This window comes from Apteryx mantelli, chromosome 19 (genome assembly GCF_036417845.1).
Source record: "Apteryx mantelli isolate bAptMan1 chromosome 19, bAptMan1.hap1, whole genome shotgun sequence".
NCBI classification, from domain to species: domain Eukaryota; kingdom Metazoa; phylum Chordata; class Aves; order Apterygiformes; family Apterygidae; genus Apteryx; species Apteryx mantelli.
Window position 1 is genome coordinate 5328772 of NC_089996.1, and position 26505 is coordinate 5355276.

Sequence of the window (26505 nt, forward strand, 5' to 3'; positions counted from 1 at the left end):
AGTTCTTGACTCCTGTTTGGTTCAGCCTCCTACTGCTTTGCTCATGGCTTATGAACCATGGGCTTCTACAGGCTTATGGCATCAAATCCTGGGCCTGCTGCAAACTGGTCATACTTGGTTGTTGCAACGTGCCTGAATTCAGCCTGGAAAGGAGAGACCCAGGCTGGAGCAGGGAAAAGGGCGGGATGGCCTCTTGCAATGCACTCCCTGTTCCTGCTCTCCCAGTGTTTCTCCTCTAATAGGATGCATGCACTTGAGGTTCTGCACTTCATCTTGTTCATAAAACTGATGCTAGGCAGAATACTTGGCTCAGCTCGAGCGTGACCCACAGCTATAAATCTGCACTGCTTCCCCTACTTACGCCCCCACGGAGCTGCTGTCACTGCCCATTTTAAGTTGAAAAACCAAACATGACATTTCCCAGGTGCAGATGTGTTTGCCTCCACTCCCTTACAGACTTCCTTGGCTTTTCTCTCTTTTTGAAGAGAGAGAGATTTAGCAGGCTCTCCTCCTGAATGGAAACGGTGAGGCAACGGCCGGACTAGGGCTGGAGGGGCTGCTCTGACACACAGGAGGAAACGGCTGCCTGTGGCACTCTAGCCACCCATTAAACGGCTGTGCTGAGGAACAGGGCTGGAAGTCTCACCTTGCCTCGGGAGAACTGGAGAGGAAACAAGTTTTCCCTGTTCTATGGCTGAGGGAGGTGAAGAGGTTGGGGAAGGCTTTCTGGTGCTTTCTGGCTGCAAGAAGAGCTCCATGAAGCAGATAATATGGGTTGTGAGAGGAAGACAGTAGAGGAAAGCGGGAGAAGACCAGACTAGGCAGAAAGCAAATCTTGTGGCAAGGCACTAAGCTGGACTCCAGTGCTTCTGCCCTTAACGTGTGATCCCCATATAACCACTATGGCAGAGTCTCCTGCACAGTGCTATGGACGGTGGTTAACAGCGCTCTTAAGGGAGGTAACATTCTGGGCCCACAGCATGAATAGGGTCTGGGAAACTTTATGTGCTTCTTACTTTTATGAAAGGATAGACAAGACGCAGCATGACTAAGAATCAAACCTTTGGAACTCAAATGGTCCCAATCTCTTGTCAGCACCTTTCCAGTCCCAGTTAATTCATATTAACAAATTGAAAATGTCCCAGAGGTGTGATCCATGAAAGAAGAAAATCCAACAAAATGCTATTACTACCAATATGCTACTAATACTAATTGCAAGGATACCTGTGATAAATTGTAGAGAATACACCAGAAAGCTATTGCCACATGTTTGCCCAGCACTTAAAGACCTCCCAAGGAGTCTGGTCCTGTTCGTGTTGGAGGCAGGATCCTGCACTGCCAAGTCCTTTGTTTTCAACAGTGTGGCCAGGCTAAGGTCCAGACACCGTTCCAGAGTCTGAGGCTAGGATTCATCCCCACTTATTGCAGGCATTTTAATTGATGCCCATCTTAGGTGCCCAGCTGTTTCAGGCTCCCCTTACAGCCATGAAGGGATGAAGGATTTCCAAGAAGGGGATTCAGAGCAGGAGGGGAAATAAGGTGCTCTTGAGTCACCTCTGCAAGAACCTGTTTCTCCCAGAGGCCACATTGCCAAGAAGTGAATGATAACATACAACCCCGCTCTAGTGTTGGCTGTATTTCTACTTCAGTCAAGTTAGACTAGAGACCTCAGTGATCCTTCCCAAACATTTCCGTGATTCTGTGACCCTGAAAGCACATCAACATGAACAAAGGGCAAAGATGGCAGCAGTCATTTTAGCAAGTGTTACCTGGACATGGTAAGCCCTGAGAACACACCACAGGTTTTTTAAAAGAATACAAGATAAGAGAGCCCCAAACTACAACTTGGGGACTGCAGGTTCTCAAGTGGAGGCAACAGTACTAAGCAGCCACCTCCTGGATTGCTGTCCATACAACATACTCCGGCTGACTGTGGGCCCTACTGATCAACTCACAGGGACAGAAGAGTTCCTTGCTCCTGTGGCGGCCCCGTGTGATTTTTATAGCTTATCATCTGCTTGAGTGCCAGATGCTCTAATGTCTCTCAGAGCTATATGGAAGTGGGTCTTATTTATGCAGCTGGTGCCAAAAGACTCCTCTTCAGATTGCACAGTGATAGGAGGTGACTGGGGCTCTTTATGACAGCGCTTAACGAGCTGATGACATTTTTACGAACAAAGAAAGTCCCAAAATGATTAGACTTGTTGATTCATCAGAGATGCCAAGACTCTTCCCTGGCTAGCAAACTTCGTTCACATACTTCTCAGTAGGTGAAATATTCGAAGTACACTTTCTCTTCCTCCCTCTCCCTCAAAGTTGTCCTCTCCTTCTCCTGACTAGCCTGAAGTCAGATCTGAGGATAACCTCCTTTTCCTTTGCCTGGGACCTTTTTGCCTCTCTCAGTAGGACAGGAGGCTCCCAAAACAGGAGTGTCCATGACTCCGCAGACTGGAGCTCTCAGGCTGGAATGAGAAAGCAGGTCTGGATATCAGTCTGATCTTTTAAGGTCAGGAGAGGGATGTGGGCTGAGGTATGCACAAAGGCACTACTGTGTATGGCTTTGCAAGAGCCAATCCTGCCTCCTTAATGGATAAGAACGGCTTTGAAAGAATGAGTTAAGTGTCCCAGGGTATATGAAGACTTTCTGAGGAGTTTTTTTTTTTTTTTAAATCATGCACAAGAGGCTGTTAAGGAAACCTGGTAACCAAAGCATAAGAGGCAAACTCCCATCTTAAAACCTGCCTCGAAGAGCAGAGACAAAGAGTTTGAATCCCTGCAAGACTTGGCATGCTGGGAGGTGAATAGTGCCTGGGGCACAGTCATAATTAAAAATAATAACACTGAGCACTTTCAAAGCACTTGGTAAACATGATTAACTAATTAGTCAACTCTTTACTAATTAACCAGTCACAGGACTGGTGTCGCTCAATATGTTTAATGATCCGGAGAAGCAGTTGAATAGCTAGGGGCAAAGTTTGCAGAGGATGCAGTAGCTGCACACGGGCTCGACTGGGGAGGCTGAGATGAGCTCATAGGGAGAAAGGGTTTGGACAGGAGGAGACGCTCACCATGGGTATGGACAGGGGCTGAGACCCTCTTATCCTACCAAAGACAGAGGTGTCCTCTTCTACTCTTCCCGTGGCAGTCATCTCCCCGTGTCTTGCCCTCTTCTCTTGGGATAGGGAACTCACTATGCATTTCCCTTAGATGCCTGTGGCTCAACATTTATACCTATTTAGGCACATAAGATATGGATAGGATTTCTCAGAGATACCTGAAATCAATGAATCTGGGCTCCTACACAACTTTGCAAATGTTTCTTAGCCATCCAGCCCCCATGAAAAGCCCATGTGCCCTAAGGGAGTCAGTGGGCATCAGTTGCCTTCTTGCATCTGTTAGCATTGGTAGTTTTTAGCTACAGCCTTTAAAACACAAATACCCTTTAAAAATATGGTCCCTGGGCTCTTCAGAACTTTTTATCCTGCAGGTCTGAGAGGTAACAGGATATTAGTAGTGGGCCAGTAGCCCTGAGGATGAGGTTTAGGGGCAGGCTTTGGCTCCTGGAAGGTTGTATTGCCCTCCCTGCCACATATTCTGGCCTCCTTCAGAGCCATCCAGTCTGAGATCCTATTGAGTTAAATGTGAATCCCCCAAAATACCGTGCACCTGAACCTCCATGGAAATGTCACCCAGCAGAGAAGCAGGGAGGGTGAGTCTGCTCTCTCTTTCATTCCTGTAAATCAGGCGTTGGAGTCATATCAGTGCAGGATCAGGGACAGGAGGAGAGAATTAGGACCAGGGTGCCTCTCAGGTTGCCATTGCCCTGTTAACTCCTTAGACACCACCCTGTCTCACCAGAATGTCTCTATTTCTAGTGATGGGGATCATACCTGAGGAAGAACTGTTCTTGGCTGCCAACTCCAGCATGTCCCAGAGACCTGCTGGGCACTCTCACACCCCTGCAATGTTCCTGCCAGCAAAGACCACCTGTCAGGGCTGGGTTTAAGTGTCTTCTAGCCACAAGTTGGCCGTTTACTTTCTTGGAGTCTCAGAATCCAAGCTGTTGTGTAATTAAACATTGCATTTTACAGTGTCACAGATGCATCTAATGCGGATAAATATACAGCTGTGCACACAAATGTTAATATAACATCTAAACGCACAGATCCTTCTTCCCCAGCATCAGGATGAACTTATTCACTGCATGGGAAGTCTGCAAGGACTGAGGGAGTTTTGTGTTGTCTCCGAGGGTGCTGCGTGTGGCCAAACTGCCTGGCTCCCCCTGCCATTTTCTCCTGGAGCAAATGGGATGTGCTAAACTTTCCATGGTGTTTGAAAACTTTCGTATGGAGCCCAAGCACTCTTCACCCCAGCTCTTGTGGTACCTGTGCACTTTACACGGAACTGATGTGATCACACAGCGGGATAATGTTTTAACCAGTGCTACAGGCTCTTACAGGATGGCTGTGAAAAGCACAGCTCATAGAGAAGGTCTGATCTCAGGGTTGTTCATGTAGAGCTCCATTGGCTGGACAGGCATTTTCCTTCAGAGACATCCCCAGCCAGCCAGGAAAGGGCACCCTGTTATTTGCGGCCCGCCACTTCCCTGCAGGACCAGGGCTGGACCTTGATCCAAACACCGTGATGATGCAGGGTGCTCTGCTCGTGGTGACAAGGCATCCAGCCTTCTTGGAGCCACCATGAAGCACCTGAAAAAAGCATCCTCTCCATTTTCTCTTAGCTGGCCCTCGAGCCTTGAGAATTAAGGCTTGCCACTGGGCAAGAGGCTCCTGGCTGAATTACCGGCTTGCCTTTGGGGCAGTGAAAGTTTCCAACTGCAAACACTTGATTCTGCAGTTACCAAGAGAGAAAGAAAGAAAATTCTCCCATGCAGAACACTGTTTCGAGGTCAATAGAGAAAACCCTGTGGCCTGAATACCCAATCTGGGGAGACTCGGGAGCCTGGCAGAAACTCTCGAGGTCTGGGTGTCTGCGTTGTCACACTTGTAGCCAGGTTACCATGGCTCATCCATAGTGCATCCACACCCCGGGGGTCTGCTGCTCACCGCATTCAATGGGCTCCGCTCTTCCAGCATTGAGAAGGACAGTTGATTTGCAGAAGAAAAGCGAGTTCTTAGTGGTCCTGTCATGTCATCACCCCGGGGTTCACAAAGGACTGGGGGCGCAGCCCAAATGGGGCTGGCTGCTTGGCCCCGCTGCGCCCGGCCTCTCTCCATGCCCGGCTTTCCCGTCAGCCCGGCGCCTGCTCCTGAGCCCCACGGAGGGCCAAAAGGGTGCTGTGTGGAGGCCACGGCCAAGCGTCCACCTTGCCTGGTTCAGCTCAGCCATCTCACTCCTCGGGGTGGCTAATAGCCTCTCAGCATGTTCAAGGAGACTTGAAACACCACTTGTCCATGGCATGGACACAGAAAGGGCCATGCTGCCTTAAATACACTAGTTCAGCTAGCATTACCCCATGCACAAGAGCACTTGGGTGCATGATACCCAGGCAAAGCAGCACTGGGACCTGAATGCCTCTGGATCCACTGATTTGGCCAGGAGAAACAGGGGGATCCTGCATTTTGGGGTTTTCTTCCTCAATGCTTGGTCTGAGACCTGAAGGAAGATCCAGAGCAGAGTGTCCAGTGGGAAAGCATTGGCCCGGGGGACCCTGTGGGTGCTGCTTGGTCTCCATGGGATGCCTGAGCTGCCCTGGCCAGCCACCCTGCAGCTGCGGGGCCGCCAGGGCTCCCCTCCGCCGAGCCTGGCTGGCGTTTGCTAATTCCAAGGCTGTTGCTACTGGGGGAGGGGAGTTGGGTGCCGTGGCCACTTCTCCCCATCCCCCTCTCCTCCTCCCAGGGGAAGAAAACTGAAATAAAAGCTCCATTTCTTTAGAAAGCAAGGCCTGACTATGGGAAGGGTCCCTGTATCCATGCAGCTCTCCCAGCCTCCCGGTCCCCTTTTAGTAATCTCACTTCTGGGCCTGAATTCATTCAGACATTGTAAAGGATTAGCTGACCTTTCTTTCAGCACTTAGTAAGCTTGTGATGTTAAAGCTTCCCAAAAATTAAACTCTCAGGAGAACGTCTCGGGCTGGGAAGCCTGGAAGCCTGTTTGGTTTGCAGCGATGTCGGATTGTCCCGTTGTCCCCAAAAGCGGACAGACTCACCTACAGCTTCATCACCCGGCCGCACAGCCACGGCCCCGGGGCCACCCCCAAGCTCCTGCCACCTGCAAAGCCACAGGCTCGGGGTAAAATCAGCTGGTTTTCCTTGGTAAGAGATCGCTATGCCCTTATTCCTATTTGCCATGTGTGCTGTTCTATGCCTGCTTTTCCAGGCTTCTCTCTGCCACCAAGAGATGTGGGAACTAAGAAGAAAAGGGATGTGAGCCCCTGACTCTGGGAGCTGGGCAGGGATGTCACGGAAATCTGTATGGGAAGGGGTGATGCTGTCACCACCAGCAGTGAGAGACACTAACAGCGGCACCAGGCTGGTCCTGCTCCTCTCTGGAGGTGACTGAGAAGCAGAGTGCTTGGGACAACCTGCCCCCAGCCTGTGTCTGGGTCTGGGAAAATGAAGTTCTCATTAATTCTTAAAAGAACCTGCAAGGAATATCTCTATCACCCATCAAATCATGCCCTAGAAGCAGATGTAAGATTTGCCCCATCATGTGGCCACTAGACAGTGTAAAACAATTGCACTTGGTGAGTGGTTTACACCTACTTCGCTGTGGGCTGCAGGACTGCACTTGGTGCAGAGCATGAGCTGTGTCCTTGTAGACAGGAAAAAGGCTGAGAGGAAAAGTGAATCAGACACAAGAGTTAGCAGGGACAAGCTGCTCCCACTGGCACAAAAGAGTGCTCACTCTGAAACCTAACAATGACTGGTGGCTTGGTTAGCACTTTGCTTCAGAAACCTCTCAATCTGGGACTGAGTGTGAGCATTTATGTTAAGCTCTCAGGCTGAGATGTGGCATAGCGACATATAAAATACTTCCTGCAGAGCTGGAAATGTGCACACAACAAGGCTGCAACCTCCTGTCCAAGGGAATCTAATCCTCAGACCTGCTGTTTGCTGAATGCACCGAAGACATGGGAAAATGCCCCTCTCTTCTTCCACATTTCTGTTATCTGTTCCCCCATTGACAGCGAATATCAGCGCTGGGGGGCTGCACCTGAGCACAAACGCAAAGGGAACCATTATTAAAGTGCGTTTGTCTCCTTCTCCTGGGAAGCAAAGTTGGCCCTAGGCACCGGCCTCAGAGGTGAATCGTGTCAGAGGATCAGGCCCCTGAGACCAGCGGCCACAGGTGATGCCGTGGGCTCCCTTTGGAGGAGTCATCCCCCTGCAAGGGGGGTTGCAGTGCTGGCCCTGCACTCTGGCAGTCAGCGAGCCCGAGCAGCCAAGCTCCTGAAGGCATCACCTTCCTGACCCCGTTTGGCCTGCGGTGACTTTCATAGACTTTGCCATTCGGGTTCATGTTATTTTTACCCTGCAGAACGGGAGCAAATTCCTCCATATGTGCAAAGCCCTTGTGCAGCCAAGCCCAACTTTCTGCCGAAACCCAGACAAGGAAAACAAATTGCACAGAGGGAGAGCGGGGCTTAATCCAAAGCCCACGGAAATCAGTGGTGAAACCAGAAATCATTTCTTCCCTCCCGCTTGCTTTCTCTCTCCATCCCATTTGAACTGAAACATTTTGCATGCAGAAATAAAGAAACAGATGCAAGCTGCAGAGCAAACATCTGAGCCGTGGGTAATGGTGATTAAAGCAAATTCATTGCTGTCACTGTATTCTATCTGTCCAGTTAAATCAAGCTATTTCATAGAGGTTGTGATGGGGGGAAATGCCACCATTATCTGTTTAAATTGTTTTTTAAATGGGCGGCTACCTTCTAACAAGGCTAATTTTACAGACATCATAACCTGACATGAGAAGTTTCTTTTACTGCTCTTAAATCCCCCTTTCTCAAGCATGAGCAGAAGTGGGGGTTGTATTTGAAGCACTTGGGGAGTTTGCACACACCTGCCAGTTTACCAATAGAAAAATACATCGGTAATGCAGAAAAACGAAGCTGTGACCCAAGATACAGATCGGATTATTGCGCACTGGAGATGAGCTGGTCCGTGCACCCACAAGGCTGCAGTCATCGGAGAGCATCTGTTGCAATCACAGGTTCTTCCAGCCCGCACGACAGAAATGACCTCCCAAATATTTTAGCAGCAGCTGGAGCTCACACAAACGCTTGATATTCTTTATAGGGCTGAACAGCATGTGCCTGCTGTGCACTAAATTACTGGTTGGTGGGCCCCATTTGATCTGTGAACTCGGGGGGTAAATGCAGAGCCTCCCTTGCTGAAGGTAACATGGTCAGGACTGTCACCTGTGCAGAAGGGGTTGCAGGCTGACCCGGTCTCTCTTTGTAGGTTTGTACAGTGCAAAATGCCCCCTTGGCACTAGATCAGCAATATTAATTGCCCGTGAGAGGAAGCATATAATCAGCCTTCAATGCTGTATAATTACTCAGAAATAACCAGAAGAAATTAATTCCAAAAGGTGAACATATGGGCTGCAATGTTGAAGCTGAAGCTGGATTTTGCCTCTGGTTACCGCCAATCATAACTGAGGGCACAATCTAGGCCAAAAGTGTGTTTTCTAGTTCATGATTTATTGTCCCAAAATGTAACTGGTAATGAAAACCGTGCTCCACTTAATACACATTTGACTTCCAACAAAAATGTCAGCAGGAACTCTTTCTTCTCATTTTTGCGCTACGACTGCCCATCGGCAGAGACTCTACGGTCTTGGCTTTCCTACCTGCAGAGGCCAAAGCGATGGGGAGAACTGCACAAAGATACGAAGCCCAAGAGCTTGCTGCCACCAGGCACTGCAGACCCATGCCCCAGAGAGCCTCCTTCCATCCCCCAGCTCGTCCACGGACCTTCCTCCGCATCTCACTCTAATCCTGCACTAATTCCCCCACTTGAGCAGGGCAGAGCCCTCGCAACTCATCATGTCTGGATTATTTTTGTGAGCAGATATGAATTTTGGGATGATGTTCTTTTCTGCCATTTGGGCACTGTGCAGGGGTCTCTCAGCAGTCACGGCCACTGGGTTGTTCTGCTCCTTGGAGCTGAGCGAGGTGCAGATCTGAGCAACACGTGCGGCCTCCGCACGCTTGGAGGTAGCCTGTACGAAGGCTTATTGGGCCCAGGCAGCATTTTCTGTTGTTAATGGCTTTGCAAACCTGTTTCCAACCCGGGGCGTGCTGTCCAGCCTTTGGGACCCGCTGGCTAGCAGCAGTTAAGCACTATCCCCGTGGCACGGAAACACATTTCAGCACTTAGCCCAGGCCCCGTGGCTTTGTATTTCGGCATGCTGGTCTCCGACCCCCCCACCCCAAAACAGCACCCGCAGGCCGGCTCCATCATGTTGAACTATCCCTGCTCTGCTGCACGATCAGCTCAGCCTCTTCTCCAGGGGTGCGGAGCACCCAAAGCTGATGGGAGCAGGTAGAGAAACCTCAGAAGAAGCCGAATGGTGGCAAAGAGACCCTCCAGCCCTCCCGAACCCCCCTCGCGAACACGGGGCAACCTGTGGGAAACCATTCGGAGATGGCTGAATGCCATGTCTGAGCCCCTTCGCTGCAAACAGGAATTCATTTGCATGCCAAAGCTGTAGTTGGGCGCTTTACAACACGGTGCGAGCATGTAAATGTATCTGAACCTTTGATATTGCCTGGCCATCACCCGGCAGGGCGCTCCCCTTGGAGAAAACCCCTTGGGGGGTGGAAGGGGACCCCAAATAACGTGTGTCTGACGGAAACCTTGGGTCCAAAGGCCAGCAAAACGATGGAGATCCGATATGCATCGAATTCAGGCACACGGTATATCTGCTACCGAGTTTTCCCAGCCAAAGCCGTGTGTGCCAGCGACGGCAGGAAACTCGCGGGCTGCGTGACAAGTGTTGCGGCCTCTCCATAGCTCTCTTCACCGACTCAATGGGTCCCAAATGACTCTGCAATCAAGGCCTCATTCAAGACAGGAAGAGTCAAATCCTGGGTATATGTATGAGGCCAGCACTTCCCGCTTCTTTTTCAGTTTATGGACACCTACAGATTTCTCAGGGACAGTGCAGACACTTTCTCATACACACAGGCTGTGGTACAGTACATGCCCCCTTCATGGCCACATCCATAGACTCCTTACAAGTAGCCCAGGACTCTGCGAAATTCATTATATTAAGCAATGAACAGCGGTGCATACGAATTTGTGGACCTTCTTACTGCCAAGGACCAGAGTACAAACTATATCACCCACGATCAATGCAAGCTAGTCAGATTCTTGGACGTGAATATATTTATTCTGAATGTATACCCACTTTACATCCCTTTATATTGTGCAGCCACTGTAAAGGGTGCTGGAATAAAGGAAAATTAAGGTCTGTGAGTCTTCATGCCTCCCTGGTTCTCTGAGCAGAGCTGGCTACATTCTGCTGTTACTATTATTAGTATTGTTGTTGTTGTTGTTGTTGTTATTGTTATAATTATATGCATTTCATTCCCTTTTGGGTAATGAATAATTTATGACTCTGTCTCGATCCCCTTTCAATGGATTCACTATCCAGGGAGACTTGCTGAATAATTTGGATCATTCGTTTTCAAGTGCATGGGCTGCCGACAAATTGTCCGCTTTTCATTACTTGGGACATTCATTGGTCACCCAAATCAGGGGATTTCTTTGGTCACCCCAAACACGTGGTATGCTGTCTGGGGTTTTGTCAGGATTTTTTTTTTTGATTGGTGAAACTTTGTGAAGTGGAGAGTAACAAATAGCTCATTTGGGGGGCTGGATTTCTGGATAAATTAGTTTGCCAAATTTTCTAGTCACATTCTTGTAAATGTGATTTCTCAAGGTGATTTCTCAAAGGCTTGTGAAAAGTAAATACTATGCAGTATATTAAATGCTGTTTAATATTTTAAAGACATTCTTATTCTTGCTGTTTGATTTAATCAAAAATGTATAGATGATTATTAAGCATGTTGTTTCCTCAGTACTAGCTAGAGAGACCTGGAAGCATTAGACCTGGCTTCCCCTTGGGCTAAAAGCTCGGGGCAAACGAATTTTAAAAAGACTTGCATTTGGGGATATTTTCGCCTTAAAATCAAATGAACTTTGAGTGTCTGTATTCACCCAGCTCTGCCCAGCAGGATTGGTTTCGGGGCCAAGCAATGTCCCGATCCTGAAGGCACAGTTCGTCCCTGAGAGCAGCATCCCACCTAGCTCAGGACCATCTCTGAAGCCCGTTGGAGATATGTCTGTCAGCAGAGGCCCCGGCACGCTTTGGTCCCAGGCATCAGCACATTACTGCGTTTTGCGATCCGATGCGCTGGAGCATGGGACGGAGACGGTCGACCTGTCACTGCTGGGTACCTGCAGCTTGGCCCTGAGGTCCCCATGTGGGCATCTTGGCAGGTTTGCCGAGACCCCCAGCCCCATTAAAATCATTAGGAAGTGCCAGCACTCAGCAGCAGAACGAATCAATGGCAAAGCCGGGTTGCTCCACAGACCCCCTTTACCTCCCCCCCCTGCTAGCCTAGATATGTGCCTTTCCCCCAAAACGCCACGGGCTAACTCCAGGCACGGGCTTGCCTGAGAATTAGCAGGTCTGCGCATCCCTGCTGTGGTTCAGACCTTCTCTGCATGCCGCGGTGAGACCACGACCCTGTGGGCGCAGCGCGCAGCGCCAACCTCCCCAGCACCACGAAGGCTACGTTCGCCCAACGAGGAAGAAGCCAACGTCGCAGTCCCTGGGGCCCCGAGCCGAAGGGGCTCATCCGCTCCCAGCTCGGCACCGCCTGCCGCCTGGTTAGCTCCAATTTACGAGCAGCGTGTGAAGGACAGACACTGGGCTGCTGGGCTGAACAATGTGGGAATATTAGCCGAGTTACAAAAACAAACAAACCAAACCCCGCCGGGAGCCCGTTTCATTTATTTTCTTTTGTCCAGTTTTGCTTCAGCGTGAAAGTCGCCCTTTCAAGTCCAGCAGTTGTGTTCCAGCCCCGGCGGGTAGCTGATCCAAAGCGTTACACTGAGAGCTTCCCAATGGCATGTTTGCACAGTTCAATTCATTTCTAAATATTCAGTGGAGTTTCCCTCCCTCCTACCCTCCCAGGACTTTCTGCCCAAGAGCTGAGGGTGTAAAGTACAGGGCTGGGGATACTGGTGCACAGAGCCTTTGTGTGCAAACACAAGCTGCTGTTTGTATTTGCCTTCACACTGTCAGAGCTCAATTGTGTGCAATGCAATACTGGCTACCAGTCTGCTTTCAATATCCGCTCGGCCATCCCCGCTGCCAGAGAGACGCTCCCCCTCCCTGTTCACTTTGAAGCAAAGTGATTTAATTTCATGAGACTTTTGGTAATCACATTACAATCTCGAACATTAACCAGAACTGACTCCTTATTGCAAAAGGGCGGGCGAAAGACGGGGTAAACAGCTCAGCTTGGGACAGCCTGCAACACGAGAGCAACACGAGAGCAAGGCAAAATTCACAACGGCTGCCTGGCTGGTTCTGTGCCGCTTATCAGATCATGCTGGAAAACTATAGCCTCTTGCCAGTGATGTCAGAGAGAGAAGTCGGGTTTGGCCAGCTCCAGGGAGGATGCTCCATGGGCTAATTGCTCACTTCAGCTCAGTTCTTGTGCACCACGATGGTTGATTTTTAGAACCAACCCTTTTTCTCCCATCTGTAACTCTTCCCTTCTTTTACCTTCATTCCTTCCTGTTCCTCTCACTGTCCACTCCATTTACAGTGTCCTCATGCCTCTGTCAAATCCACCAGGACTGAATTTGCTTCTAAGACAGGCTCCGTCTGACTGTGCACTTATACATGCTGCTGTGGCCAGCAGCCCAAGCAGAGATGGGGCTTCCCTAGATGGGATAGCAAAGGTCTAGGGAAGGAGGAGGATTGTGGTGGGAGCCTTGTGGGATCCTGGCTGCTTTTGCTTGCCTTAAGAGATTCAAGGCAACGTGTGAGAGTAATAAGTCCTCTGAACCCCTCATGCATTCCCTTCCCAGGCATGCTGCCACTGGCTAGTCCCATCTTTGCCAGGGAGGACTGCAAAATGTGTCCACGTTGCCTGAACAAGAGCAGACCCAACTCAAAGGTATATGTGAGCTCTCCTGGGGAGATGCCCAAGGTGACCTTAGAAAGGTCTGAGCATGGGAGAGTCTCGGCTGGGACATGGGCTTGGGCATAGCTGACTGAATCCTGAAAATCTGAAATGGGATTGTAGCAAGAAGAGGAGGCCAAGACCCGGGGGTGGGATTCAGATGTTAAATGTGGATGTCTAACGCCAGGTGGGATGTGCTGGGCTGCAAGGTACCTGTTCAAGGCTAGCAGGAGAAACACAAGGCCATGAGGACCCTGGGTCCTTCAAAGCTGGAGGCTGGATGGGTTACTCAGAGGAAGTGGACACCCTTGGATCTGCCCTGCAAATCAACACCAAGGTTCATGTCTCACCTGCCTGCCCTGCCTCTTCCTACCTGTTCCCACCTCGCTGTACACAGGGCTCAGCCCATCTCAAAGCATCTCCTGAACAGCTGCAAATCACATGCTGGGTCCTGAAGGAAAGGCTACCTGGCACTTCTGAACCTGTGAGAGCAAATCCAGGTACTGCACTGGGCTGCTGGGCCCCCCAACAATTCTAGGTGGGTGTAAAAAAAAAAAAATCTCTTTTTCCAACCAGACGCATTGTCACTGTGTCTGATCCTCACCGACTGCCTTAGACTGGACACTAAATATCCAGATGGATAACATTAGGGGGCGTTAATAGGGGGCATTAATTCAGCCCATGGAGTTGCCATGAAAAAATAGACATATTCAGTGAAAATGAAGAACAGATCGCAATGATTCATGCAGTGCTGAAGAATGCGGACTAGTAGGGATCAGGGTGATGGATGGTTTAGAAATACAATGGGGAAGATGACATAGATTCCTCATCCATCTTTCCATCCAAATATGTGAACTTGGAGTACAAAGGCGTGTGTAAAGACGGTGATCAGGGACAGAACAGCTGGCTTCTCCTCGCAAAAGCTGGGAGCTCCCAGACCCAGTGCAGATATGGCACGCATCCCGGCCAGCGAGCTGTGCAAAGGGGGAAGTGCTGAGCCAGCAAATCACCTCATGTGCTTCTTCTGTCTCTTTAATTCCCACCTGGGACAGTGGGAATGAAATCCCTGTGCTCCCCAATGCCATGAGAAACTGTGGAATGCTCTTCCCTCTCCACCAAACACCACTGGCGAATCAGTGCACACACTTGCCTGCAGGGTTTCCCATCCCAGCGTTCCCCTGCTTCAGCGCCTGGCCACTCCTGCCCCTAGATCGTCTTTACCCTTTTTGGGGTGAAATTGTGGGCTGGAGAGTGAGTGGGCCAAGAAGCGCTGAGCATGGGCACCCAGGTCCCCTCTCCCCAAACAGGGGAGATACGGCAGCTTTGGCCCTTGAAGAGGGTGTACAAGGGCACAGGGCACATCCCTCTCCAGGGACATCGCTCTCCAGGTGATACCATGACCTGGGTGAAGAAGGCAGGCAGATACAGAGGTCCCTTCCAACCCATACCCTCCATTAAGTACTTTAGAAAGACTCTGCTTCAAAAAAAGAGTGAAATACAGTTTTCTGGGCTTTTTTTATTTGTTTGTTTGTTTGTTTTTGTTTTTTTCCCCAGCCTCCAACCCTGTATCAAGGAGGGAGAAATAGATACAATTTTCAACCCTCCCTTCATTTGCAAGATACTTTGAAAATGTTTGAAAGTAAAAAGCCTGCCTGCACCCTCCCTGGTTTCAAAGCTTTGTGCCGGACATAAGCTTGAGCTGTTTTGCATCTGTTGCTTTCTTTGCTTGCTGTGCTCCCCGGCGACGTGGCTCCCACGGAAAAGGGAAGGTTACTTTGTGCAGATAAGGGGTGTTGTGAAGGGCAACGATTTTATGCTTTCTCAGACGGTGCCTCCGATGCACTTGCACTTCTTTCCCTAACTAAGATCCTCTGGGTGCTCAGCACCCTCTCTGCTGAGGCCCTGGGCCAAAGCAGGCTCTCTATATCACTCCAGTGCTGTTCAAAATAAATGCAACCATTAATTAGGGTCCCAGCCGAGCTGCATGTCTGCTCCGTCCCTGGATCCTGGCGTGCGTGGGTGCCCACTTTGTCACGGCTCAGATCCAATATTTCTTTAGATCTACTCCCATGAAGGCAAAATTTTTTCCTCCTCCCTCTTCATCCTCCACCTTCTGCCAAGCCTAACTCAAATTCCCAGCTCCACACAGCCTGTACTCCCGGGAAATGTTGGAGCCCTATCCGACATGCGGTTCAGCCTCTTTGTATCATTAATTGCTGCTGACGAATGCACAGCTCTCAGCTAGGATGGACCGAAATGTGTCGAGCCTACAGGCTCTGTTCGCTTCAGCTCTAGCTGTCGTTTCCCAAAGCCTCCCGGCTGCACTGACTCAGAGTAGGAAAAGCCTCCCTGTCTTGTTATCAGTCCCCTGGGCATCCTAATCCGCCTATAAATGAAAGCTATTACACAGCTATCTTTTTAAAAGCCTGCCTGTCACTTCAACTGGGCAGCAACGTCACAGCCACGAGGGGATTTTTGCGGCGTGTGGTCAGCCAGGGTAAAACACGGCCACCGAACCAAGCCCAAACTGCATCAGATGGCAATCCGACCCTGTTTCTTTACAAGATGCACTGATGGCACTTAGATTCACGTTCGGGCTGAGACCTGTTAAACTTGTGATGCTGAGCTCCAGCAGCCAAGCTGAGAATTGCAGCCCATGCAAATGGCAAAGCTGCACCTCGCAGCTGCCTCCCCCAGCTTCTGCCACGCTGCCTGGTGAGCACCGATGCTCGGGGAGGGGAGGTCAGGTCACAGAGAGGAAATGTCACCCTCTGATTGCAGGAGCAAAGGCCAAACGGCAGCCGCTGCTCCGGACACCCTGGGGACGAAGCAAATGTGACTGCTGGGATCCCTGGGTGGCCCCGGCTGCTCCTCGCACCTCACGTGTGATGCGAAGCCAGCCCTAAGGCATTTCATCCTCCCTCAGCCGTGTCCGTGCAATCCCCGGGGAGGCAGGTGGCACTGCAACATCCCCAGGAGCAGGAGCAGGATCTGCTTCGGGGTGTCTCGGTGGCATTGCTCCCTGCAAACACGAGCCAGACCTGCAGGACCCTGTGAGCAGCAGACTGACTGCTGGGGAGGGGGGGTGTTTTGCTGCTTTTGTCCCAGACTCTGGAGGCACTGCATCCAAAGCCAGACAGCGATCCATCACTGGTGAGCCCTTTCCCCGGGAATAAGCTGTGTGTGCGGGCTGATTGCGGGAGCAAATCCGCTCCCACCCCAGCTGCCGCCTGAGAAAGAAAGGAGATCCTGCTTGGTACAATCATGAACATGCTTCAAATAAATGATTCGGGTTTAGTCAGATCTGGGGAGTTGTGAAATCCCGCTGCATGTTGAGGGCTTGGCTCTGTAGCAGCAAGGGCTTGTGACAGCAGGGCTCCTTTGCCACAGGCCAGGGGCAGCTGTGGCAGTGCTTTCTAGGAAAGCTTGTGTGTTGTATTTGGTGGGTTCTGGGGCTGTTTGGGGGTTATTTCTGCTGTTTACCTGCAGCACAGGGCTAAATGATCTGTGCGATCTCTGCCGTGCTCTGAAGGTAACCAGCTAGGCTTTAGTGCTTCTGACCCAAGAGTTCCTTCATGCTGCATGCTACCCAAGGGAAAACTGGCTGGGGAAGAAATGCCTCAGAGCAGCCACTAAATAGACCTATCCTCCAAAAGATCCCCAGGAAAACCACTCCACTTGCACTGCTCAACCCAGGCACATGTCCTGATAGCTCCATAATAACCGTAAGAACCTCCAAAAAACTTTACCAAACTTCAGAGTATCTCAGAAAGGAGAGGACCAAAGAGGGAAGCAACCTCCCACAGCCAGAAAATCTGTTCCCCAGTCCTGAGGGCAAAAGAGGAGATATGTTCAGAGTATACAGAAGAGCTCACACTTCTGACGTGCCTCCACTTAACAGGCCAGGTAGGAAAGCCTAAACCCCAGGAATGTTTTTAGAAGCATGATCCTTGCAGGCAGTGGAGATTCAAGAGCCCTCACATGCTTTTCACTCCCTCCTTGGAGAGGCAGAACGTCCCCCTCGTCAATCACAGGGGGGTTGCTGAAGCAAGGACAGCATAGGCTGAATAAGGATGACATGCTTTGGCCCAGAAAGTGGAGGGCAGAGATTAGCCGTGGACAAGCTCAAGGGAAGGCAAGTGTCCAACCCAGAGTGCCAAGCCTGGTTTTGTTTTAGCCTTAACTGCGCTTTTTTGTTTGTTTGTTTGTTGGTGTAAAAACCTTTCTGTTGGAAATCAGTTTAACTTTAAGCTTCCTGAGAATAAAAGCCTGTGAGAAAGCTCTGCCCATGCAAGGCCCACTTGGGAGGCTACAATGGGAGTCTCAGCAGCTTACGGGCCCATATTTCTATGGCTACAGCACCCATCTGCTCAGCAATACAATGTTACCCATATCTAGTGCAATTCTTGATGCAGAACCACCAGCTGGGAGCTGAACCAGAAGCCGGGGCCTGATTATGGAAGGTGCAAAGGCCCTGCGGCTCCACAGATGGCAGCTGGCATACGAGAGGTCCAATCAGCAAAGGGTTCAACTCTACTGTTGGCTCGTGCCACTTTGGTGGTGAAGCTGCCCCAATCGTGGTGTCTCCCAAGACGCAGGGATGCTATGATATAGCTTCGCACCTTTCTTCCACAAACTCCAAGGCATTTTGCACAGCCCCTTTAGTCTCAATAAGTGGGGAAACTGAGGCATGGGTGGCAAGAAGAGTCTGGATTTCAGGCAGGATGAATGCAAGGGCCACGCAGGTGCCTTCCTCCTCACAGAGGGTTTTACAAGGCCACTTAAGTGCTCTGTCCAACTCTTGTGTCTCCATGGTGCCAAGAACCAAAGGAGAAATGGGCACACAAGATGTGCCCCTGCCCAAATAGGTGCCTGCCAGCTCTGGTGGCCCTACTTTCTTCCACTTTCTGCTCTGTTAGAGGCAGATCCCCTCTCTCCCTCTGTCCCTCTCAGAGACAGACCATTCACAAAGCCCTGAACTGCCACAGGAGAGGAGAAGACAACACAAAGGAAAGGGAACTGCCACCTTTCAGTCTCTGCCTGCTGCAATTTATGGATAGCTGCCCATGTCTGTACCCTTTCATGCTCTGATATCCCTCAGTGAAGGAGAAGCCCTTCCTGGATCCTCTCTGGATCTCTCCAGTTCTGTTTTCTCAGCCTGAGACCCAGAAAGGACATCTCCAACCCACCCAGTCTTTCCTGATGGACCTCAGCTCCTGTGAACTGTTGTCACCCTTGGGAGGCCCCAGAAATTGCACTGAGTCACCCAGGCTTACCAGTGTTCACCAAACCAGTGCCTGTCAGATGTTTTGCAGTCACTTGAGAGAACTTTACCCTGGGCGTATTGTTCCATGGCTGAGCTGCTCTCTGAAGTGGGAAGCTATTTTAGTGCTTGACTGTCCATTCCCCTGTCTCAGGTACATCTTTCTGTGCTCTCCCATAAGGGTATCTGAAACACCTCAGATTTTCCATGTGATCACAAGAACCATGTGCTTAGATGAGCAAGTGGATGAATGCTCATGTTTGTGAGACTTGCAAAGTTGGGAGGCAAGAAAGTGCAGGGATCTCTCTGCCATCCAGCCACAGATGGACCAAGGGGGTCCGAGGCCCCACTGCTCTCACTGTCTCCATCGCCACGGGGAGCTGTGTGGTCCTGTCATACGGTACAGAAGGAGCTGTAAGCCCGCACACCTTTCTATCCCTCACCCTGGGGTGCCTCGACTCCCGTCATGCAGGTGATTGTGGTTTCTCTCACAGCCAAGAAATAGCTGCAGACACGCTCTGATGGGATGGAGGCGATCAGTACCACCAGTGGGACTCCTCCTCTCATTTGGAAGCAAAAAGGAATAGGAAGAAACTCTCTCATGACTATCCAGCACCCCACTGGGCTGACCTGAGGAAGAAAGCTTACAGACAGGAGGAGAACCATGAAGATGCTTCAAGTGAGATTAAAGCGGGCTAAAGAAGCAGGATTACCAAGGTTTAAGAAGAGACACCAGGAATTCCTGGAGAGAAAATCCTACAGTCCCTAGATCCCTCTGCAGGACCAGAGCGAAAAGAGCACTCTGCTGCAATGCAGACCAGGCTAGCGTGCTGAGTTCATGGAAGGATTTGATTTCCTTGATTGTGATGAAGATGGAGGGGAGCCCAACAGCTGTTTTATTTAGCATTGCCCTGCAAATATCTCCCTGAACTGCCACTGAGACGATAAAGGTCCGGCCCCAGGTTTGTCTGGGAGGAAGTTTTTCATTGGAAATGTTTGGCAGTCTATTCTGTAGTAGTTACTGGTCCCTTCAGCCTCTGAGATGAAGTTTCTTTTTAGCTGGAGGAGAGAATTGCTAGCAAATTGCTCTGACATCAGACTTATCCAAGCCTGGGAACCCTACTGCAGCACACAGTGCAGAGTGGAGTCTGTCTAACACCAGGCTTCACGCGTCTCTTGTGCCAAATCCCGTATCTGAAAACACAATATGTTTCCTTTTTCTCACTGCAATTGCACTTGTTATTGTTAAACACTCTCTAGGCATAACATAAGGCCAAAATCCGAGAGGCGCCCAGCACCTGCAAGCACCATTGACGTCAGAGAAATGTGCAGGTGCCGGGTACATCTCCTGTCCCTGCGGGGGAAAGCAATGCAAAAGCCCCAGAGATAGCAATGGGAACAGAGTCTGGAGGTCATTCTCAAAGCGCCTGTCAGCATACAGCAGCACGTGTTTATCTAGTAGCACTTTCTCTGGCCAAGGAAAATGCAAAGGTATTTTATGCAACCTAAAGGGACTTTTCAAAAGTGTTTCACAGCAGTTCATGTCCGTGTTCATTTCCAGCACTCAAAATAACACTAAGGCTCACAAAAAGTTGTGGAACAGCATTGATCGCAGTTTACTGATGTTGCTAAATCTGGTCAAAGCCCAGGTCATGTGTCCGCACAAGCTCACTGGGCTCCAAAGACTTTCTAGCTGGGGCCTTTTTCCACAGCAGCCTCCTCTCAAAGGATAATCTGGAAGCTTCATCAGGACAAGCGGGGTTGGAAACATGGAGCTTGGGTTGGGCTGACACTGATCTGAACGGAACAGACCCAAGGGTGCAGCACATCAGTGTTGGAGAGAGGGAGGCTGGAGAAAAGACCTCCCAGCCCAGCTGACTAAACTGAGTGATTGCAACAGCTTGTCTCCAAGCTGTGTCCTCTCTGGAGCATGTTAGCTCCCAGGCACTCTGCCAAAGCCAGACTGTAAGCCCAAACCCTACGTGGATAAATTATTTGCCAGGTAAAGTTGATGGGAACCTGTATCAGTGAAAAGCTCTGCTGGCCAGGATCCTTTTACAGGATCTGGTCCCTGGAGAACATCTTCTTGGGCCAGGCCCTGTCCTTTCCATGTACAGTGCCCAGGCTTTTGCAGGCAGCAAGAAGTGATAAAGAAAAATTAGATCTGGCTGGAGAAAAATGTTCCCGTGGGAAATTTTGACTTTTTTGTCAAAAACTTTGGTGCGTTTCTTATTTTAGCCCCCAATAAGCATGAATAGGAACAAAGATTCAGTTTTGGCAGTGGGAATGGGCTTACCAAAGGAAACACCCAAATTTTCAAGCAAAGCAGACACATTCTGTCATTTTTCTCTCTGTTTGAAAACCCAATTTTCCGGGAAAAAAAAAAAAGAGCAATTCAGTGAAAAAAATTTTGTCCAGTTCTCACACCACTGGCTGGGGCAAATTCAGCTAATTTGGCTAATTCACCTGCACCTTCACCGCTGCTGCTAAGAAGGGTCTCACCTTCTTTGGCTTCACTTTCTCAACTATTTGAAGATCATTTCATAGTGTGGCTGACAACATCACCATCAACAGCCATGGATTTTTTCACTGCTTGTGCCCAGCCTCTGCCTGTCGAAGGCTGAATCCATGGCCTTTGGGTGACCGCAAAGCCTGACTTCTCTCTGGATTTGGGAGAGAAACCAGGGTGGGCTGATGGTCACGAGCAAGTGGGTGGGAGCTGAATGGCATTATTGTGATCTTTATCTGGGGGGATTGTTCCGGGCAGCGTAGGCCTGGCAGGGCAATGGAGTCGCTTAGTTGTGGTTCGTGTTGCAGAATGATAGGTATGGACCTAGGGGATTCTGCAGTAAAAATGGACTCAGGAATAGTGTTTTATAGCAACTTTATCCCTGCAAAGCATTCACTTCCCAATAAATTGTGATGAAAGGAGAAAAAGCTCTCAGTGATTTCTATTGCAAACATTTGACATAGCTAGAACAACTGTGCATGATCTGAAATGAAAAGCCTGGTATAAAGTCGCATGCTTTACTGGAAACTGGGAACATGTTTCCTTTTCATTGGAAGTAAATTGGAAGTGAGAAAGGTATTAAGTGCCACAAGGCCAGTGGAGCAACTGAACAGAAGCATTTTCAGGAGCATTTAAGAGCTCTGCAACCCTCAGTAAGACCAAGGGTCCAACAGTGAACCTGGGCATCCTGACATCACACTGAGATGATATATATATATATGTTTTATACATATATATATATATTCATTTATTTATGATTGCACAGCATTGCTGACAGCGATAACTCTCTTAGTGGGAACCTGTCCCCACCCGTGAAACGGGACTGCTGAACCTAACTGCTGGTGACGGTGTAGCGCCGGGCACGCACCGGAGGGCCGCGGGGGGAGTTTGGCTGTGGGGGGAAATATCCCGCTTCGCTGGCCCAGCTGTGGAGTCCCTTCGCCAGGAGCCAGGCTGTGCTGCGCAGAGGGACCCCGCAGCTGACGGAAGAAAAGCAAAGCCGGCGACTTTCGACGCGCCAGCACGCTTAAAGATCCGGAATCCCCGGGCCAAAAAAAAAAAAAAGCACTTGCTGGGCGGCGGCTCCCGGGAGGGCGGAGGGGCAGGGAGAAGGGCCCGGGGCAGGGGCCGGGGCTCCCGCCGGGGCCGGCGGCGCAGGGACCCGGCTCGCCCCGCCGGGGCGGGCGGCTCGGCCCCGCGGCGTTAGTGAGAAGCTCGGCGGTGGCTCCGCTCCAGCCGCTGCCGGGCAGCGGAGATAAATCACGACTCGGCGCTGTTTACACATCCGAGCGGCACTTACCGCCTTCACCCCGGGCTCTGGGAAATGGCATTTCCCCGCCGCTTAACCCCCCGCTGCCCGCCGCCCCGGAGCCGCTCCCGCTCCGCCCCGACGTGAGCGCGGCGCAAGCGGGACCGAGCCGCAGCCCGGCGGGCAGCGGAGGCTCCCGGGCCGTCCTGCCGTGCCCTCCGGCCCCGCCGCGGGGTAGAGCATCTCCCCGGCGGGGCCAGGCACCGGCACCCTCCCCCGGCAGGCCAGGAGACCGCGGTCCCGCCGGGGCTCCCACCGCCGCCGCCCGCGTGTGCCCCGGTGCTACCGGGCTGCAGGGCCGGGCCCCGGGGAGCCCCGAGCCAGATAGTCCCTGGCCGCTGCCAGGCTTGGCTTTGCCTCGGTGTTAAGGCGCAGGCGAAGAAATTGAACTCTCTACAAGGGACACATCTGATTGTGATTTGGGGGAAAAAATGGAAAAGCAAGAAAAAAAAAAAAAAAAGCCCAACCCCAAACCCGACTGCTCGGCGAGGTTTTTCCTACCGGCGGAGCTGAAAATGTTTTGGAAGACGGGGCCGTGTTTTCCGTGTAAACAAGGCGGCTGCGGGTGCGAGGGGGATGCAGGGGGAGGCGCTCCGGCCGCGGCCGCCGGGGCTGGGGGTGTCCCGGCGCTGCGAAGAGCTCCGGACCGAGCCCGGGGGAGGCAGCCGAATACCCGGGACCAGCGACGAGGCGGTGGCGAGAACGGATCAAACATAAACCGTGGCGAAGAGAGGACCGGGGTCCGGGACGCTAAGGGAGCCCGGGGGAGTAGGGGACGGAGGGGGCGAAAGCTCGGGGGATCCGTCGGCGGTATTTGCAGGGGTGCGGGGGACAGCTGCACCCAAACTCCTCTGCCACCCCGGTCAGAGGCGAGGGCTGCCCAGTCTCCGCCGGGGGAACAGATTGGGGCTCATTTACCGCCAGGACGGCGCGGCTTTCTCGCCCGAGACGGAGCGAACCGGCTCGTTCCCGGAGCGCGCTGCTGTTTCTCATTTGGCCTTGGGGCTCGTTCAAGTGCCGCCACCCTGCAGCCCGCCTGGCTCGGCCGTGCTGCCGCAGGAGCGCAACCGCCCCCGCGCCCGGCGCTGCGCAGCCCCGGGACGCGCGGAGCTGCTGCCCGGCGCCCGCGGCTCCAAAGGCGCTGCACGTCCAGCGACACGAGCTGCAGGCTTTGCTGAACCGCCCTCCCCAGCGCTCGCCCTCTTTCTCCCTCCAAGAAGGATCAGATCCTGCCCGCCCGTCTAGCTACACCAGCCCCGGAGCCTCCAAAGCGAGCTGCAGGGCTTTGCCGCCGTGCCCCGAGCCGGTGTCCCGGGGAAAAGAGCAGCGCTCCTGCGAGCTGCGGGCTCTCCGGACCTCAGTCCCCTTCGGTGCGCTCCCGGGACCCTTCCACCCTCCCAGCCGGCAGTGTGTGTCCCGGGCAGGGATACCCTTCCTAGCGAGCCACGGTCCTCAGCGCTTCTCTAGGCTTCTTCGCGCTAAAACTGCCTTCCCTGGCCCCTTGCTGTCCCCTCTCCCCCGTCCTGAGCTCCCAAGTCTCTTGGTGTCCCCTGCCCTGCGCTTCCGAGTTGCTCGGTGTTCCCTGCTCCGCACTCCAGAGACCCTTGATGTCGTCGACCCTGCGCCCCCCTGTCCCTCGGTGTCCCCTGCTCTGCACTCTGATGTCCCTTGGTGTCGTCGACTCTGCGCTCCCGAGTGCCTCAGTGTCTCCTGCCCTGCGCTCCCGAGTCCCTCGGTGTCCCCTGCTGCCCCTCAGGATCCCTTGGTGTCCTCGTCAGTACACTCCTGGGTGCCTCGATGTCCCTTACCCTGCGCTCCCGAGTCCCTCGGTGTCCCTTGTCCTGCGCTTACGAGTCCCTTGATATCCCCTGCTCAGCGCTTCTGGGTCCCTTGATGTCCCCTCCCTTGCCCTACACTTCTGGATACCTCAGTGTCCTCGACCTGTCCTGCTTTCCGTGTCCCTGGATGTTCCTGCGCTTCTCTTCGTGTCCCCGAATGCCCTCCTGCCCTGAGCTCCGTGTCCCTTAACGTCCCCTGCCGTGCGCTTCTGGGTCCTTTGGGGTCCGCTGCCTTGCCCCGCACTTCCGAGCACCTCAGTGCCCTCGCCCTGTCCTGCACCCCCGTGTGCCTGGGTGCCCTGCCCCGCGCCCGGGTCCCCGGCGGTGCCTGCACCGAGCGCTGCCCCGGAGCGGGGACTCACCCACGCACTCGTTGGCCTCCCGGGCCGTCGCCCTCTGCCAGGGCCGGTCGTAGTGGAAGGGCTTGCAGCGGTCGCACTCGGGGCCGGCCGTGTTGTGCTTGCAGTCGCACACCAGGTTGTCGTCGCGGTCGCGGACGCAGCGCGACGCGTGGCCGTTGCACTTGCAGCGGCCGCCGACCTGCAGGTCGGACACGGCGTAGAAGTAGGAGTCGCGGGCGAGCTCGGAGTCGTCCTCGTTCTCGTCGCCGAAGGTGTGGAGGCGGCTGAAGGTCACCTTGATGTCGGTGGCCGTGACCCAGTCCTGCAGCACGGGCGAGTTGTCGAAGTCGTGGGCCGTGGGGCGGCCGTCCAGGGTGCTGAAGGCGATGAGGCCGCCGGAGAGGGGCCGCATGTCGGTGTGCGAGTCGGTGCAGATGGCCTCCTGCTCGTTCTGCTTGGTGATGGTGGCGCGGCTGGGCTTGTTGTACATCTTGCGGCACTGCGTGGAGTAGAACTGGAAGGGCACCCAGGTCTTCCCGTAGTCCATGGACTTGTAGATGGCCATGGACTCGGGGCGCGGCGAGCAGAACTGCAGGCTCACGTAGGTCACCTCGAACTTCTTGCCGAGGGACAGGGTGAGGGTGACATTGTGCGGGTACTGCACGTAGCTGTCGGACTGCCAGCACGTCAGGTTGTGCGGGTTGTTGAGGTCGGTGAGGAAGGAGGGCGGGTGGGCGCGCTTGGGGTCGGAGGCGTTGCAGAGGTGGCAGGAGCGGACCTGCTCCTCGCCCTTCTCCGTGACCACGCAGTACCGCGACGGCGGCTTCCCGCAGGTGCTCGACACCTTCACCTCCTTGCCGAAGGCCGAGTTGACGAAGTCGGGGATGCAGCGGCGGGGCAGCCCGTGCTCGTCGTAGCAGGGGTCGGGCTGCGCCGTCTGCACGGCGAACATGCTCATGCCGTGGTAGCCGCCGCGCAGCGGCTGCGCCAGCCACGCCGCCGCCAGCAGCAGGGCGAGCGGCGCCTCCGCGCCCCTCCGCGGCATCCTGCGGCCGCCGACCTGCGCGACAACACAGAGAGGGGCGGGCGGTGAGCGGGGCGGAAAGTGCCCGCCGAGCGCTCCGCGGCGGGAGGGCAGCGCGGAGCCCCGGGGCGCTGCCGCGGCGCGGGGGCCCGCGGGGGCCGCGCCGGGCTCTACCGCGCCGCTCCGCGGGGCAACTTGGCGGACGGCGCCGGGGCGGCGGCGGCAGGACGCGGCGCGCGGCTCACGGAGCCCGGAGCATTCCCCGCCCCGGAGCCAGCCCCGCGGAGAAAGGGAGATCGCGGCGGCGACAGCACCACAAAAGTGCCGCTGGCGGCGGGGCTGGGTCCCGCCTGCCTCCCGCCCCGGCTCTCGCACGGAGAATGACTGGCGGTCCCAGCCCCCGCCGCGTTTGAGGTCATGCTAAAGGAGTGACATTGCGCTCAAGGAACAGAACAACGACATCCACTGGCGGCTCAGCCAGAGACACGCACAGGCGTCGGGGGGGGGGGGGATGGGAGCGGACACGGAGCCTAGCCGAGGGGGGGGCGGCGCCCCAACACCGCGGTGATGGGCGCCAGCGCCATCGCGGGGCTCCCGAGCTACGAGTCGAGCCGCCCCAACGAAGCGGGGAAGGGGGCACCTTTCCCCCCGCCCCCCTCAGTCCCCTCTCCCCCCAGACCTCACGGTGAGTCTCCCCGCCCCGGGGGTTTGTCCTGGCTGCTCTGCCCCGACGGCAGGCTGGGGCAGGCCAGGGCTGTCAGCGCTCCAACACCGGAAAGGCTCCGTGGGCATGAGAAGGGGAGAGGGGAACCTGTGGCTCGGAGCCCCTCAGGGTTCCCAGATACCTGTCGGGACGCCGAGGGGACAGGATCGGGCCCCCTCCCAGATCGTCCTGGACTGGGCTCTGCTGACCTCCCCTTCTCTGCCTGTGCCCGTGTCAGATCTGCCCTGACCCCGCAGCACGGCGGCATCTGCTCGCCAGCGCTGCGCCAGGTCGCAGGGAGAGATTCCGGCCGAGACCCGGCGCGGCAATCGGGGACAGAG

At 53.4% G+C, this 26505-nt stretch overlaps 1 protein-coding gene across 1 annotated transcript in view; it reads right to left on the reverse strand.

The window, feature by feature from the left end:
* Positions 1 to 25482, reverse strand: part of NTN1 (netrin 1) — a 117893-nt gene extending 92411 nt beyond the window's left edge. Inside the window, exon 1 of the mRNA XM_067308295.1 lies at positions 24459 to 25482. Coding sequence (XP_067164396.1) covers positions 24459 to 25482 — 1024 coding nt within the window. The remainder of the gene's footprint in view (positions 1 to 24458) is intronic.
* Positions 25483 to 26505: the final 1023 nt, after the last annotated feature.